The sequence below is a fragment of the Musca autumnalis genome, unplaced genomic scaffold (assembly GCF_047663935.1).
Source record: "Musca autumnalis isolate F117 unplaced genomic scaffold, ASM4766393v1 scaffold_4, whole genome shotgun sequence".
NCBI lineage: Eukaryota > Metazoa > Arthropoda > Insecta > Diptera > Muscidae > Musca > Musca autumnalis.
In genome coordinates, this window is record NW_027411977.1 from 151,973,322 (window position 1) to 151,989,180 (window position 15,859).

At 34.3% G+C, this 15,859-nt stretch overlaps 1 protein-coding gene and 1 long non-coding RNA gene across 18 annotated transcripts; one reads left to right on the forward strand and one right to left on the reverse strand.

Annotated features, from left to right (window-relative positions):
- Positions 1 to 199: 199 nt before the first annotated feature.
- Positions 200 to 11,790, forward strand: Gtpx (Glutathione peroxidase homolog with thioredoxin peroxidase activity). Of its 15 annotated transcripts, XM_073979842.1 has the most exons (5): positions 305 to 407; positions 7,973 to 8,253; positions 8,339 to 8,516; positions 10,980 to 11,300; positions 11,358 to 11,790. In XM_073979842.1, exons 4-5 carry the CDS (start codon positions 10,989 to 10,991, stop codon positions 11,547 to 11,549), a joined length of 504 nt encoding a protein of 167 aa, XP_073835943.1. In that variant the 5' UTR covers positions 305 to 407; positions 7,973 to 8,253; positions 8,339 to 8,516; positions 10,980 to 10,988; the 3' UTR covers positions 11,550 to 11,790. The 15 variants fall into 15 exon arrangements, with proteins under 15 accessions (XP_073835944.1, XP_073835942.1, XP_073835933.1 ...); XM_073979832.1 differs by lacking the exon at positions 8,339 to 8,516 and having other exon boundaries at positions 290 to 407; XM_073979839.1 differs by lacking the exons at positions 7,973 to 8,253; positions 8,339 to 8,516 and adding an exon at positions 1,931 to 2,066 and having other exon boundaries at positions 302 to 480.
- Positions 2,489 to 7,557, reverse strand: LOC141400585 (uncharacterized). Of its 3 annotated transcripts, none has more exons than XR_012412153.1 (5): positions 7,355 to 7,557; positions 4,222 to 7,302; positions 3,664 to 4,138; positions 3,338 to 3,574; positions 2,489 to 3,248 (listed from the first exon to the last, which is right to left on the reverse strand). It is a non-coding gene; the product is annotated as an uncharacterized lncRNA (long non-coding RNA). The 3 variants fall into 3 exon arrangements; XR_012412154.1 differs by having other exon boundaries at positions 2,489 to 2,922; positions 3,012 to 3,248; positions 3,664 to 7,302; XR_012412152.1 differs by having other exon boundaries at positions 3,664 to 7,302.
- Positions 11,791 to 15,859: the final 4,069 nt, after the last annotated feature.

Genomic DNA, 15,859 nt, shown 5'->3' on the forward strand with positions numbered 1-15,859 from the left:
GAGAACTGGCCAATAACACACTATTCTTGTAAACATGTTAAAAATCGATAACACCCCGTTTGCACTTAGCCGGATTAACCCAGTGGGTTTGGGTTTCAAATGTCATCGGGTTAACCCACTTCATGAGTATATTTGATCTTTGCGCTATGGAATTGACATTCGAAACACAAACCCACTGTGTTAATCCCGTTAAGTGTAACAGGGGTATAACCCGGCAAAAAGCTCTGGTGCAAACGCCGTTTAAGATTCATTATTAATCGATTTTAAAACCCTAACCTTCGCATATGCAATTTCGACCTATAGATCCATCTGGTTAACCGATTGGGTTAAAAGGTCAGTTTGTACACCGGAAAGTCTTGTTGTCATCCGATAGTTAAAAATATTGTGAAATATATCTTAAAGTAAATGTAAGCAAAGTGAAAATAAAAATCTTGAAAGGAGTACATACATATCGTTCACAGTGGGATAGTATATAAAGACGTTGGTTGAACTCTATTTCGAGAGATCAAACACAGGCGGATTGGACTTTGTTCGAGCATTTAATATGAATGATTTGCAGATATTGATATTGGAGGATTATTACAAAGACTCAATTCTAGTTTTGTAAAAACTGTCGTACGGTTTTTGAAATTTATGGGATCCTAGCTCAGAAGAGTGGAAACTGTGGTCAAATCCTCTCCAACTCTGTTGGGAGGAACCACAGGACTATATTTATATTTAGCCACTATATTCATCCATGGAGGTATGTCGGTTTCCGGAAACATATTTGCTCTGTTCCAGAACCTGCAAGAAGCTACTATTTTTTACTACGATAACATTTTTTCCTTTATGTTATCGGAAAAAATAGTAAAAATTAGTAGATTCTTGCAGTACTTGAACAGACCAATTGTATGCCTTGATGGGTTTTACACATCATTCTCAGCCGCAGGTCAAAGAAGTAATATTCGACTTCTACGCCGTTAATATTATTGGAAAGTATAGTGTGAATATTGTACTGGGGTCGGGTCGGGTCCATATACCATATATTAGCGTTACTGTGCTCCAAATAGTGGCTAAAATTGGCATACGACGGGAATACACGCGCACACCAGATTTTTGAAATATTTGCCACAGGTAGGTCTCGTTGTTCTGAACACAAAAATATACCAACTCTGGGAAGTCCATACTTCCCGAGATATAGGCCTTTAAAATTCCAAAAATATGTAGCCGAAGGCCGGCTAATTAGAGAAAAATTAATAATTTAAAATAAACTTTTGTTTCCATTCCCTTGATTTCCACTTGTCCATAGAAGAAAGTCTTAATTCCCCGGCCGAAAGCCGGCTATTTAGAAAAAATTGTAATTTAAAAGAAAATTTTGTGCCCGTTCCCGAGACTTGCACCTGTACATAGGAGAAAGTTTTAAATTAGAAAAATAAATATTTAAAATTCTTTTTCTAGCTGATGGCCATAGTAGCTAATGCTTTTTACTGTATATAATACTCTTATATTTACTATAAGTTTATAATAATAATAAATAAATAAAATAAATTCTTGTTCCCCTTCCCCAGATTTGCCCCTGTCCATAGGAGGAAGTCTTAAATGCCCGGCCGAAGGCCGGCTATTGCACAAGATAATTATAATTTAAAAGAAAATTTTGAACTTTAATGGCCTATATCTCGGGAAGTATGTCCTTCCCAGAAATGTTATATATATTTTTGTGTTCAGACAACGAGACCTACCTGTGGTAAATATTTCAAAAAAATCGGGTGTGCGCGTGTATTTCCGTCTTGTTCTGCTAGAATTGATAAATAACGTCTAATATCTGTCCAGCTTGTCCATATAATACCCGCCAGGTGTCATGATCGCTCCTGAACCTGGAAACACAATCCGCAAAATTTCAAAAACCGGAGAGTTTTTACTAAACTTCATTTGTTCCTTACAATTTTTGTAGCTACCATTTGATTTCTTATTAGATCTAAATCTGGTTTATTAACGAGGAGCAAATGACAACAAAAACAATGATACATTTCCTACTTGGAGCCATTGCCATTGGTGTGGGATATTATTTTTATTACAATCATATAAAAGTAAATATTCATCTCAGAATTTTTATACGTATGTATACATATTGTCTGACTTCCATATCGTCAGATGCTTGGCAAATGACTGCAAATGTTTAAAGTATTGTGTTTTAAAACGCCGTAATACTTAACAAATGCGAAACTATGTGTTTCAAAACGTCACAATTGCACATTTTTAACGCAGGTAAAAAGCAAACATGTATCATTATTATTTCTGATGCATTTAGTTGCATTTTCGAGAAACAATGCTTGAGAGTGCAACTGAAATATTTTGACGAAGTTTAAAAACTACAAAGCATCTGACGATACTGAATTCAGCCATACTGTACTCCATGTATTTATTACTTAACACATAGAAAATGAACTATACCTACTTACCTTGTTAGCGAATAACATTTTCTTTATAAATACTTTGACCACTGTGAAAATTTTACTTTTAAGCCCATTTCAAACATTTTCAATTTTATATTTTATCCATAGCATAATGATGTGTAGAGTGCGTAGATGAAGTACTTCCGAAACTAGTTACATTTTTGAATGTGTTCGAATCATGGCACAATTACGTGGTATCGTAAAATTTTGAATATGTTATGTCAAAGTTTTCTTTTTTGTTGGGGAAATTACAACAAAAACAATTTTTTATAAAGGGATTTTACTTGGTAATTGTGCCATGGTTCGAATGTTATTTTACTTTGATATTCCATCATTGGAATTAAAAAAAATAAAACATACAGAGAGTCAATTTAGTATTTTGCCTCTTTAGAAAATTGAAAAATTTCAATAAATTCGTTTAAAACCATAAAATTAGAGAAAGTGGAATGTTTGTATGTAGTATGTTTGTGAATAGTTTCAGATCCAATATCTGCAAGAACCAATGTGAAAGGTTTAATGGTCTTCAAGATATTGACAAAAATCTATAATAATACAAACTATTTTACCTCAAAAACGTACCTATTTTGCCTTTTACATATTTTTTGAGAAAATTACATTTTTGTTACACGCTAAGGATTTTTATAGTAACCGTTGGTGGTTATCACATTCTACAACTGTTTCGGCACCAGTTCCAACATCTTGCGTCATGTTTTCGCGGTTATTTTCTCCCATTTTCCTTATTAATTAAAACCATAAAATTAGAGAAAGTGGAATGTTTGTATGTAGTATGTTTGTGAATAGTTTAAGATCCAATATCTGCAAGAACCAATGTGAAAGGTTTAATGGCGTTCAAGATATTGACAAAAATCTATAATAATACAAACTATTTTACCTCAAAAACGTACCTATTTTGCCTTTTACATATTTTTTGAGAAAATTACATTTTTGTTACACGCTAAGGATTTTTATAGTAACCGTTGGTGGTTATCACATTCTACAACTGTTTCGGCACCAGTTCCAACATCTTGCGTCATGTTTTCGCGGTTATTTTCTCCCATTTTCCTTATTAATTAAAACCATAAAATTAGAGAAAGTGGAATGTTTGTATGTAGTATGTTTGTGAATAGTTTAAGATCCAATATCTGCAAGAACCAATGTGAAAGGTTTAATGGTGTTCAAGATATTGACAAAAATCTATAATAATACAAACTATTTTACCTCAAAAACGTACCTATTTTGCCTTTTACATATTTTTTGAGAAAATTACATTTTTGTTACACGCTAAGGATTTTTATGTTGTTGTTGTTGTTGTTGTAGCAACGCATATATGTTCGTTCGTGTATTATTTCAGTTATCAAGTTCCTCTGTATCCAGACTCAAGAATTCTGCAACCTGGACTGGTTGCGTCCATAAAGAACGAGGAGACAGGTGAGTGGGGTTGGCTGGGCAGTTGAATAAATGCAGAGTATCGTGTGGTCCCAATCCACATGCTGGGCATATGTTGGGTATCGTGGCTTCAATTCTGGCCCAGTACGAATTGAGGCGGCTGCATCGTCCGGATCTTAACTGAGCTAAAACCACTCGTGTTTGCCTTGGCAGCTGCCGTTCTTCTGCTGCGATGGATGGGGGATGGGTTCCAAGTACGGCATTCACACTGTATCTTCGTACTGCTTGCGCAACCATGTTGGTGTGAATGCGATTCAAGCCTGCCAATGTGAAAGGTTTAATGGTGTTCAAGATATTGACAAAAATCTATAATAATACAAACTATTTTACCTCAAAAACGTACCTATTTTGCCTTTTACGTATTTTTTGAGAAAATTACATTTTTGTTACACGCTAAGGATTTTTATAGTAACCGTTGGTGGTTATCACATTCTACAACTGTTTCGGCACCAGTTCCAACATCTTGCGTCATGTTTTCGCGGTTATTTTCTCCCATTTTCCTTATTAATTTTTTCGACAATATGTTACATGACAATCGGCTGTATTTTTACGTTTTTGTAAATTCGGTTTACAAAATGATTTTAAGAAAGACCCTATTATTCAATATTTTCTTTGACATTAAATTTTCAATAACAACAATGTTGTTTTTGTAAATTTGTTAGTTGTTGTAACTCATGCATCTACTTTATATAAATGTGCCTTCCCAGCTAACATATTTTCCGAATTCTTTGCGAATTCGCTCAGAATCTCTGCACAAGTTGCCGATTCTGATGCCGAATTCTTTCCGAATTCGGTACAAACGTTGTATGGCCACCAAATTCGGAATGGATTTTCTGAGAAAATTCTGACAAAATATTAGAGTTTCGTAAGGAAATCGGTCCGAATTCGGAAAAAATTCTGGAAAATTTAGACTTTTTGAAGAAAATCGGTCCGAATTCGGGAAGAAATTCTAAGAAAAATTCGAAGAGAAGTTTAGATTTTCTGAAAAAATCGAAAGAAATTCTTGGGCGTTGACGCCTTTGATACTGACACAGAACAAATATCCCCCGTCAGGGACAATTTTCTTTTAATGCGCTATTTATAGATGATTCTAATTTCAAACGTCCTAATGATTTTCCCTGTTGTTATCATTTTGTGATTAATAGTAGAAGAATGTGCACGAATATGTTGGAGCTATCAACACTAGACTGAATTATTATATGTTGCATTTATATTAAAACAATTCAAAAACTGTATATGCGAATTTCATAAAAAAATCACTTTGTTTTTCGACAACAATCGAACAAAAAAATCCGTTAGAAATCGGAACGAATTCGGAAAGATATTCTTAAGGTTCTTCAGAAAATGTGCAGAGATTCTTAAAAAAAGTTTTAGAAAATCGGTACAATTTCTAGAAAAATATTAGAGAAATCGACAAATATCTAAAAAATATTCAGAAAATTTCGGAAAAAATCGGAAATCAGAGCCCTCGGAAAAAATTGTTAGCTGGGTTGGTATAAACTTATTCTATAAATGTGTAACTTACAATGATAGTACACATTTAATTTTTCGAGAAGAACCACGTTTATATTATTCTACAGATTGTCACCATAAATGCCAAAAGACGTAACTCTAAAAAGTCAAAATCATGTTCTTGCTAATTTTCAAGCTTCTGCGTTTAAAATAACTATCCTAATCAAGACAGGAAGAAGGAACCCAAAACCAAGCGTTCCGCGGTTTGGGGTTTCATTACTTACTCCCATTCGGACACGATTGATAATATCCAAAATGCTTGCACTCATAAGATGTATATTCTATAAAACAGTTTCCATTTTATAACGTTTTTTGATTCTCCTGTAAACTTGTGGCTTTGTTAGTTACGTCTTTGGACATTTATGATGACGTGATATAACACAAACGTTTAAAATATTTTTTTTTAATATTGATCTGTTCCAGTAGTTCGATTCTCTAACTCATTTTTTGAGTTACCGACAAATGTCGGTAAAATTAAAACGCAAAATGTTGAATGAAAAGTTCAAATAAAAGTTGACAAAACAGTTGATATCGGTAGAACTTTACGACTACAATCTCTTCGTCGCTAACTTACCAAAAAATATCGTTAATTACCGAATTTAGAGAATCACACTACTGAACTAAATCCACTATTTTTTACTACTTTTTTCGATATCATAAAAAAATTGTTATACCGATATTTGTCGGTAACTCAAAAAATGTGTTAGAGAATCACACTACTGAACTAAATCCACTATTTTTTACTATTTTTTTCGATATCATAAAAAAATTGTTATCGCAGTAAAAATGTGTAAAGGCCTGCGTACATAAACTGCCTTGCCTGATTGCTTTGCTTTCCTGCTTCATTTTTGACATAATAAAAATAAAAGAATAAAGAAGGCCGAGCACATTTTTTCTTTATTCTTTTATCAGAAGCAAGCAAGGTAAGTAGGCAAGGCAGCTTATGTACTCACCCCTTAAGAATCTACAGGTTCTGCAACAGACATATAGGATATCGATAGCAATTATCGTTGAGTGTTGCCAGTTGTCAAAATTACTTTATGTATGGCAACCTTCAACTGAAGTTGCGAATCTCAGTTGACGAACCAGCCATTTTCAGCAACCAGTTATTTTCAGTTGCAGTGAATATTTTCGAAGAAACAAGTAAAACAACAAGTAAAATTGAAAGGAAAAAACATTTTCTTAACAATTGTTAATTATTTGCATGATTAACCCAATGATTACACATGCAAGTAACTTACAGACAGTTGTGTATACATATTATAGTCGAAACTTCAATTTTTTCGAACTGACACTTGCATGTGTAGACGTTCGGAAAAAAATGAAGTTACTTTCAAAGCACTTACATTGATTACTGACAAGAAAATTTTGTCGGCAGTGAGGTTGTTAGTTGGTGTGGCAATGAATATGTGTGAGTGTATTTGTGTTTTTCGAACTGCCACTTGCATGTGTAAACGGGGGGTAAACAAACAAAAGTTTGAAATATTAACAGGCTGTTTCTGTATGTCGAAACGAAAAAGTGTGAGAATGAAACACGTCCAAACTTTAGTTTTCGAAATACGTTTACCTTTGCTTTTGCTTCAAAACAAAAAACACATTTGAAAAACACACACGAGTTTGGTAGTATTCTTTCTTTCGACATACAGAAACAAGCGGTAATAGATAAATTGAGTGCAAATCCAATGTCCTCTATCAAGTGGACAACTTCCTTCAATACGTTCGACAATATAGATTGAACAATGCAATTGTTGTAATCATTGCCATGGGACTTTTGGAAACTTCCCTCCGCAAAAATCTCAACGCAGCACAGACTTTTAAAAGTGGGGGTATTGCTGTTGATCTGTAACTTACTTTGAAGTTATCCTTTAACGTTTCCTACGGCATACTTTTCAATCGAAAATACGCCTTAAACCTAAAATAATTTAATGATTATACAGATCTTTCCAACATGAGCTTCAACTTACAGTGCAGGTGGCAATTCCAATGGATTCGACTTGTCCCTCAAATTTCTTCTAATAGATGTCATATCCTGTACATTTTCTTCATCATCAAAAAATAATTCCACTGAACTTATCATTTTAAAATAGTCTTTTTTTGCGAATTGTGCATTTTGGATTAATATAGAGTTCACAAGTTTGAAAAAACACTGATCGATAACATGTTTATCGACAACCCAGTTGGGTTGACATCAAAAATACAACATTTTATCTCAGTTGTGCTGACAATTGACAACGCAACTCAAGTTTAGAGGCAATAATCAACCCCTTAAGCTGATTTCGCAAATAATAAATATATGATACTTATCTAAGGAAAAACTACCGACGTGAATGTAAAATATTGTAAATATAGCAAAAACAGTTATTTTTAAATTAAAATTAAATTGATACCTCCATATTAGACAACCTCTATTATAATATAATATTAAAATTGAATTAATGAAGTCATCATACTATCAATAAAAGCTGAAACAACAATCCCCATTAAGTTATTAGAATGAACTTGTTGCTACACCAAGCCAATGTAGTACGTGCTACCTGCTAGGATCTGGGGTTAATAGTAAAACTATTTTCCTATCGTTTCAGCTGCTATGTTTCTCACCAAAATTCTTCACAACGTTTCGTTTCAATCTACTACACAAATATGGAATCGACAGGGCAGTTTTAAGTGTCCCATGAGTCAGTTGCTCACAAAACGGCGACAACTTCAATTACCTCAACAACAAAACCGCGAATACAAATTATATCTATGTCCTCGAGTGAATGCTATTAGTCGAAAACTCTGTTTAGTCCTTATACCAATAATCAACGTTGGCTGTGCCACTCACACAACCACATCAACAAATATGAATGTTGACAAGAATAATGTGAGTAATAAAAATTGTATTGCAGGACATTTTATTGATATTTTAATGTTTGCCCGTTTTTTTGTCTCCCATACTAATAAAGTAGATTGTACTACTTATGTAATTTTATCTTTGAAATCTGTGTACGCAAAATGTTTCGCATCATTCTGAATCATAAAAAATGATAAACGGAAGTTCTAAATGGTTTATTATTAAATTCTGATTCAAATGTGCTCTATGAAAACAAGCAGACCGTCCCAATTAAAAAAAAATTAACTTAACAAGTAAGTCCTAAAGAAAATAAGCAAACAGAATACTTCTGTAGTGGGATTCTCTAACGCATTTGTTGGTTATCCACAAAAATCGGTAGAATTAAAATCCAATATTATAAATGAAATGTAAAAATAAAAAATGGCAACACTGTTGCTATCGGTAGTACTTAGCGACAACTTTATTTTAATTGCTAACTTACCGACTAACTAAATTAACGAAATTGCAATTATTTTAATTTTACCGATTTTTGTCGGTAACCAAAAAATGCCTTAGAGAATCCCACTACTGACGTCTATAGATGTTTTTTTGAGTTTTTTTGGCAAATGTCTCAACAAGTATGGATTTGTCCCCGACAAATATTATAACTATGACCGCATACAAAACATTTTGCCAAAAATTTAAAAACGATCCAAGACGAGGACATTGTTCGAGACTGTAAGAAATAATATGATGTACAACGTTTGGTCCAAATATGTTTCTCCCTTCTAGGATTAACTTACGTAGTACCCAATGTAGTTGGTACCGGCAGGCATTTAGAGAGATTTTGGGCCATTATCTCAGGATGTATGGACTTGCTCCCGAAAAAATAGGGTCTATATTCCAACCTGATACATGACTAGATGAAATAATACGATGTGTAAAGTTTGCACCAATCAGAATGCGGATTTGTAATTTTAGTTGATGCCGTCAAGGTTTCTTGGAGCTTTTAGGCCATTATCTAATGAAGCAAAATCTGCTGAAAAAAATTGTAAAACGATCCGGGAGAAGCGAACAAAATATTACTAATGCCAAATTTTGGACCCGTTCGGTTGCTTCGTTCGAGAGTTATCATGCGTACCAGCCAGGCAGACAGATGGACGGACATTGCTCAATCGACTCCAAATTGTCTGAAACAGATTTCGTCAAAACATACTTGAGGTCTAAACCCATAATTTCGATGAGGCACATTTTTGGTCGTATCAAACCTATAGGCTGAGGGTATAAACATAATTTTTCAGTGTTCTTCTTGTAAAATTATTCGTTAATGTAATTCCCCTAAAGCACCCCCTCAGTACATTTTTTTAAATGATAATTTTTTTAAGAAAACAAAGTAATAAATTAATTTTTTTATTTTTCTTTTTACTTATTTATATCTTTGTTATTGGAAACACACAAAAATAAGGAATTAAGAATTTAATAAACAAAAGTTAAAATTCAAAAAACATTTTAGGTCGCAAATATAAGCGGACAAAACTAAAGCACCCCCCTACAAACACTATTGAAATCAATATTTCGTTGCGTACCCTCTTTTCTGGATGATACAATCACATCTTTTAGGCATAGAGGATACTAAGTTATTAATTATTGCAGGCGGAATAATTGATTTTCGGAAAATTTAGCTTAAATCCCCAAAATACTGAAAATGGGAAGTTACCGTTATATGGGAGCTATACCCAAACGTGCAAATATAAGCGGACAAAACTAAAGCACCCCCCCAATTTGAGGTGCAACAAACACTATTGAAATCAATATTTCGTTGCGTATCCTCTTTTCTGGATGATACAATCACATCTTTTAGGCATAGAGGATACTAAGTTATTAATTATTGCAGGCGAAATAATTGATTTTCGGAAAATTTAGCTTAAATCCCCAAAATACTGAAAATGGGAATGCTACAGCATCCTCTGGTCAAATACTAAATAGCTTAGGTTTAAAAATTAGCAAAAATTAGTTTTGTCCGCTTATATTTGCGACCTAAAATGTTTTTTTGAATTTTAACTTTTGTTTATTAAATTCTGAATTGCTTATTATTGTGTTTTCCAATAATAAAGATATAAATAAATAAAAAGAAAAATAAAAAATAAATTTATTACTTTGTTTTCTTAAAGAGATTATCATTTAAAAAAAATGTACTGAGGGGGTGCTTTAGTTTTGGCCGATACTGTACATATACCTTATAATAAATATAAATATACCATGGTGCTATTAAAATGAAATGGACTGTCTATACAATACATGAAGGACACGAGATATAACATTATAACTAAACAATTTCAATGCAACGTTGATGACTCATTAATCGCTCTCTTTGGTGAAAAAAATGTCTGTATCCAGTATGTGTCTATAGATTACTTTTAAATTACATTTGTCCTACAATTCGAATGAATTAGTCATCAAGGTAATCGGTTAAGAGGTAAAGAAAATGTTAAACAATTTCAATTGCATTTTGTATTGTCATCGCCTAAACATTTGTAATTAGTATAGAAAATAACCCGAGTAATTGGCCAAAACGTCATAAAAAGCGAATAAGATATTTATAGGTGACATAACTTAGTTTTCTTTAGAATTTTAAAGTTCAACTCTACTAACAAGTTTGACCCGCTTGTAATTCGTTTTTAATAACAGCTTTTGTCATTGCATGCGACGTGACGCCTATGTATTTCAATGACTGAGTGTTCATATGACTGTATAGTGTGTGTTTTTTTCTATTTCAGTCTGAAATCATGTCCGAAGAAGCAAAGAATGCAAAGAGTATTTATGACTTTACCGTCAAAGACACTCATGGTGAAGATGTCTCCCTAGAAAAGTACAAGGGTAATGTTGTGTTAATAGTTAACATAGCATCTCAGTGCGGCTTGACGAAGAACAACTATAAGAAGTTAACGGATTTGCAAGAGAAATATGGAGACAAAGGATTAAAAATTTTAAATTTCCCATGTAATCAATTCGGCTCACAAATGCCCGAAGGTGATGGAGAGGCTATGGTTTGTCATTTGCGCGATGCAAATGCAAATATTGGTGATGTTTTCAAAAAGGTAAGCTTCCTCCTATGCTGAATATTACTCTAAATAAATTGGTGTATATTTCCACAGATTGATGTAAATGGATCTAATGCCGCACCTTTGTATCAGTACTTGAAAGCTAAACAAACTGGAACATTGGGCAGTGCAATCAAGTGGAATTTTACAAAGTTTTTGGTTAACAAAGAGGGAATACCCATCAATCGCTATGCTCCCACAACTGATCCCATGGACATTGCTAAAGATATTGAAAAGTTACTTTAAACTGCTGAGAATGCGTTTATATAATCGAGGGGAACATTTTTATATGAAGCTTTAAGAAGAGACAAGTGAGCATAAGAACTCCACGCGTTTGTATTTTATTAAGAAGTTTCGTTGATTTATGTTTATTATTCCTGGTGAATTCGAATGGAAAATATTATATTCGGTAATTATTTCATATGCACAGATCATGCAAAAAATGTATGTAAAAAAAGTTAAATAAAAATAATATTTCTAAAGTTCAGATGATATTCTTTGAAATAAGAAATAGTGGCATATGTATTTTTTGTTCATCTTCTCTCCCAGAGAAGTAACAGTGGGGAAGGATTCGATTGTTTTAAGCAAACCTAGATTTATAATCCTTATAATGACAGTTTCTTTTCTTATATATATGTATAAAAGACAATGTGTGTATGTTCCGTATAGACTCCAAAACAGCTGAACAAATTTTCTTGAAAATTTCAGAGAATGTATAGGGAACACCCGTGGTGAAAATAGGCTACATACTTTTTTGAATTTCGGAGGGGGCAGGGTACCTCCCCCATGCAATACTTTTTTAAATTCTTCCGAACAACCACCCACTGAACCACCACGTTCCGAACCACCCTTCTGCGGACTTGCACTCTCCGAACCACCCCGCTCCGAACTTACACCCTGCTTCAACCTTCCACCGTCCGATTCATCATGTTCCGAACTTCCACCCTCCGAACCAACCCGCATTGAACTTCCACCCTCTGATCCACCCCCTTGGAATTTCCACCCTTCAAACCACACCCTCCCATCCACCTTATTCCGAACTTCTACATATCGAACCACTCTGCAACGAACCACCCTGCTCCGAACTTCCACCCTTCGATTCTCCAACCCTAGGTACCTTAAGGACCTTAAGACCTAGGACCTTAAGACCCGAACACGCCCAACTTCTATCTCTGAAACTTCTGAGCCGATTTTCCTACAAATTTCAGGGAATGTACCGGGATAATCCTGGTGAAAATAGGCTGTATATATCTCCCCTGGTGCTTGGTGAAAATAAAACATATATTTTGTGGAGTTTCGGCGGAGCGTGGTTTGAAATTTAATTCGATAGACAATGGTGGTTGTGTCTCCGACCCGAGGGACTTATTTGTGGTTTTAAGACCCGGCCACGCCCACTTTTTTAAATGTGTTATATCTTCAAAACTTCTAAACCGATTTCCATGTAATTTTCAGATGATGTACAGGGATGGTCCTTGGTGCGGGTTATACCCTGCGTCCTATTTTTTAAATGCGCTATATATGTAAAATATACAAACCATATGACCCGACCACTACTACTTTCTTAAATATGTTACAAATCAATGGAAATACCAGATGTTATGCATACCGAAGCTTTGGTCTTATTGGAAAGCAAGTATTTAAATTAGAATACAACATATCGATAGCTATAGCTTCATTAGGTATATAAGATGTACATTATAAGAAGGTGGAAAGACGACACAGTTGGCCCTTAATTTGCTACTGAACATTTATGTGAATGAAGGGCACATATGCAATATTAAATATATGTTATCACATGGAACGAATTTACAATGGCACATAATAATTTAAGAAGCAATTCACCTTTAGATTACAGACAGCAGATGAAATAAATGCATGCCTCAAATCATCAGCTTTTTGCGGTATATTAAAATTACATATCGACACAAACAAATCTGAAGATTTTTTATTTATAATCACTTGCAGATCCCGACTACGTAGCGATGCAATAAAAATACAATCGCTGACTTAAGGTAACATAAAACTGCTTCAAGGGCCAGCCACGCGGACCGGGTCGGCTAGTATTATATAAAACTGAAATATAAATAACCACATTCTCTTATTAGGCTGGGGTTCTCTGGCTGTTGTTCATCAAATATGATTTTGGTTCATGTATAATTTTAATTATTTGGTTTTGTCTCCTCAATGTCTAAACTCAAAAAAGCTTCAAGTTAGCCTTTTTATGTATCATGCTGTCAATTCTGGCTCGACACGTGGGGATGGCATACTCACCTTAGTCCGCTTTATGGTGGAACATATGTTGGGGGAACATTAGCTACTTCAGCTAATATGTTAATCCGGAATTTCAATATAAATGAATTTTCCACCCACCAGACCTTGATTATAATTTGTTCATGCATTGAAATACATATATCCTCGAAAGCATTAAGAAACGTACCAGCGCACAATGTTCCCAAATCCAAATTTTCTGGCCAAAACTATTTCAACGTCCATTTTGTATTGATATTAATTATTATCTATATATATAAAAGAGTAGTGAGATGAGTGACTGACTGACTGACTGCCTGACTGACTGATTGACTGACTGATTCATCAGCGCCCAGACGAAACCGCTGAAGCTAGAAAGTTGAAATTTTGGGTGTAGGTTGCTGTTGGGGTGTAGGGGTGAGATAAGGCTGGGTTTTTGGAAATTCGACCTAGAAGTGTACGAAAAGTACTAAAAGGTACTAAATATGGTACCCTTTGTATTAGGCAAACGGTAAGAGCTAGAATTCTGAAATTTGGAATGAGGGTAACTGATGGAGAGCTAGAAAGATGTACCAAAGGGTTTTTGGAATTCGAACTATAAGTGTACGAAAAGTACAAAAGGGTACTAAATTTAGTACAATTGAGATTTGGGTGAACAGATAGAGCAGGAATCCTGAAATTTGGAATGAAGGTCACTGATGAAGAGTAATGATGAAAGGTTTTTGGAAATTCGAACTATAAGGGTACGAAAAGTACTAAATGGTACTAAATTTAGTACAATTTGGACTTGGGAGAACGGATAGAGCTGGAATCCTGAAATTTGAAATGGAGTTACTAATGGAGAGTAACAATGAAAGGTTTATGGAAATTCTACCTATTAGTGTACGAAAAGTACTAAATGGTACTCAATTTAGTACTATTTGGATTTAGGTGAACGGATAGAGCTAGAATCTTGAAATTTGGAATGAGGGTCACTGATGGAGAGAAGCGATGAAAGGTTTTTGGAAATTCGAACTGTAATGGTACGAAAAGTACTAAATTTAGTACAATTTGGATTTCGGTGAATGGATTGAGCTGGAATCCTGAAATTTTGAATGAGGGCCACTGATGGAGATTAACAAAAGTACTAAATGGTACTAAATTTGGTACAATTTGGATTTAAGTGAACGGATTGAGCTGGAATCCTGAAATTTGGAATGAGGGTTCACTGATGGAGATAAACAAAAGTACTAAATGGTACTAAATTTAGTACAATTTGGATTCGGGTGAACGGATAGAGCTGGAATCCTGAAATTTTGAATGAGGGTCACTGGTGGAGAGCAACAAAGAAATGTTTTTGGAAATTCGAACTGTATGTGCACGAAAAGTACTAAATTTAGTACAATTTGGATTTGGGTGAATGGATAGAGGTGAAATCTTGAAATTTGAAATGAGAGTCGCTGATGAAGAATAACGATGAAAGGTTTTTGGAAATTCGTACTATAAGGGTACGAAAAGTACTAAATAGTACTAAACTTAGTACAATTTGGATTTCGGTAAACGGATAGAGATGGAATCCTGAAATTTGAAATGAGAGTCGATGATGAAGAATAACGTTGAAAGGTTTTTGGAAATTCGAACTATAAGGGTACGAAAAGTACTAAATGGTACTAAATTTAGTAAAATTTGGATTTGGGTGAACGGATAGAGCTGGAATACTGAAATTTGGAATGAAGGTCACTGATGAAAGGTAACAATGAAAGGTTTTTGGAAAGTCGACCTAAATGGTACTAAATTTAGTACATTTTGGATTTATGTGAACGGATTGAGCTGGAATCCTGAAATTTGGAATGAGGGTTCACTGATGGAGATTAACAAAAGTGCTAAATGGTACTAAATTTAGTACAATTTGGATTCGGGTGAACGAATAGAGCTGGAATCCTGAAATTTTGAATGAGGGTCACTGGTGGAGAGCAACAAAGAAAAGTTTTTGGAAATTCGAACTGTAAGTGCACGAAAAGTACTAAATTTAGTACAATTTGGATTTGGGTGAACGGATTGAGCTGGAATCCTGAAATTTGGAATGAGGGGTCACTGATGGAGATTAACAAAAAGTACTAAATGGTACTAAATTTAGTACAATTTGGATTCGGGTGAACGGATAGAGCTGGAATCCTGAAATTTAGAATGAGGGGTCACTGATGGAGAGTAACAAAGAAAGGTTTTTGGAAATTCGAACTATAAGCGTACGAAAAGTACTAAATGGTACTAAATTTAGTACAATTTGGATTTGGGTGAACGGATAGGACAGGAATCTTGGAATTTTGAAT

Bases quoted from the DNA above. Each gene is read 5' to 3' on its own strand.
- Gtpx (XM_073979832.1), top strand. From the start codon at position 7,978: ATGTTTCTCACCAAAATTCTTCACAACGTTTCGTTTCAATCTACTACA. The intron at 8,254-10,979 runs GTGAGTAATAAA...TTTCTATTTCAG, and splicing joins TGAATGTTGACAAGAATAAT to TCTGAAATCATGTCCGAAGA. The intron at 11,301-11,357 runs GTAAGCTTCCTC...ATATTTCCACAG, and splicing joins TTGGTGATGTTTTCAAAAAG to ATTGATGTAAATGGATCTAA.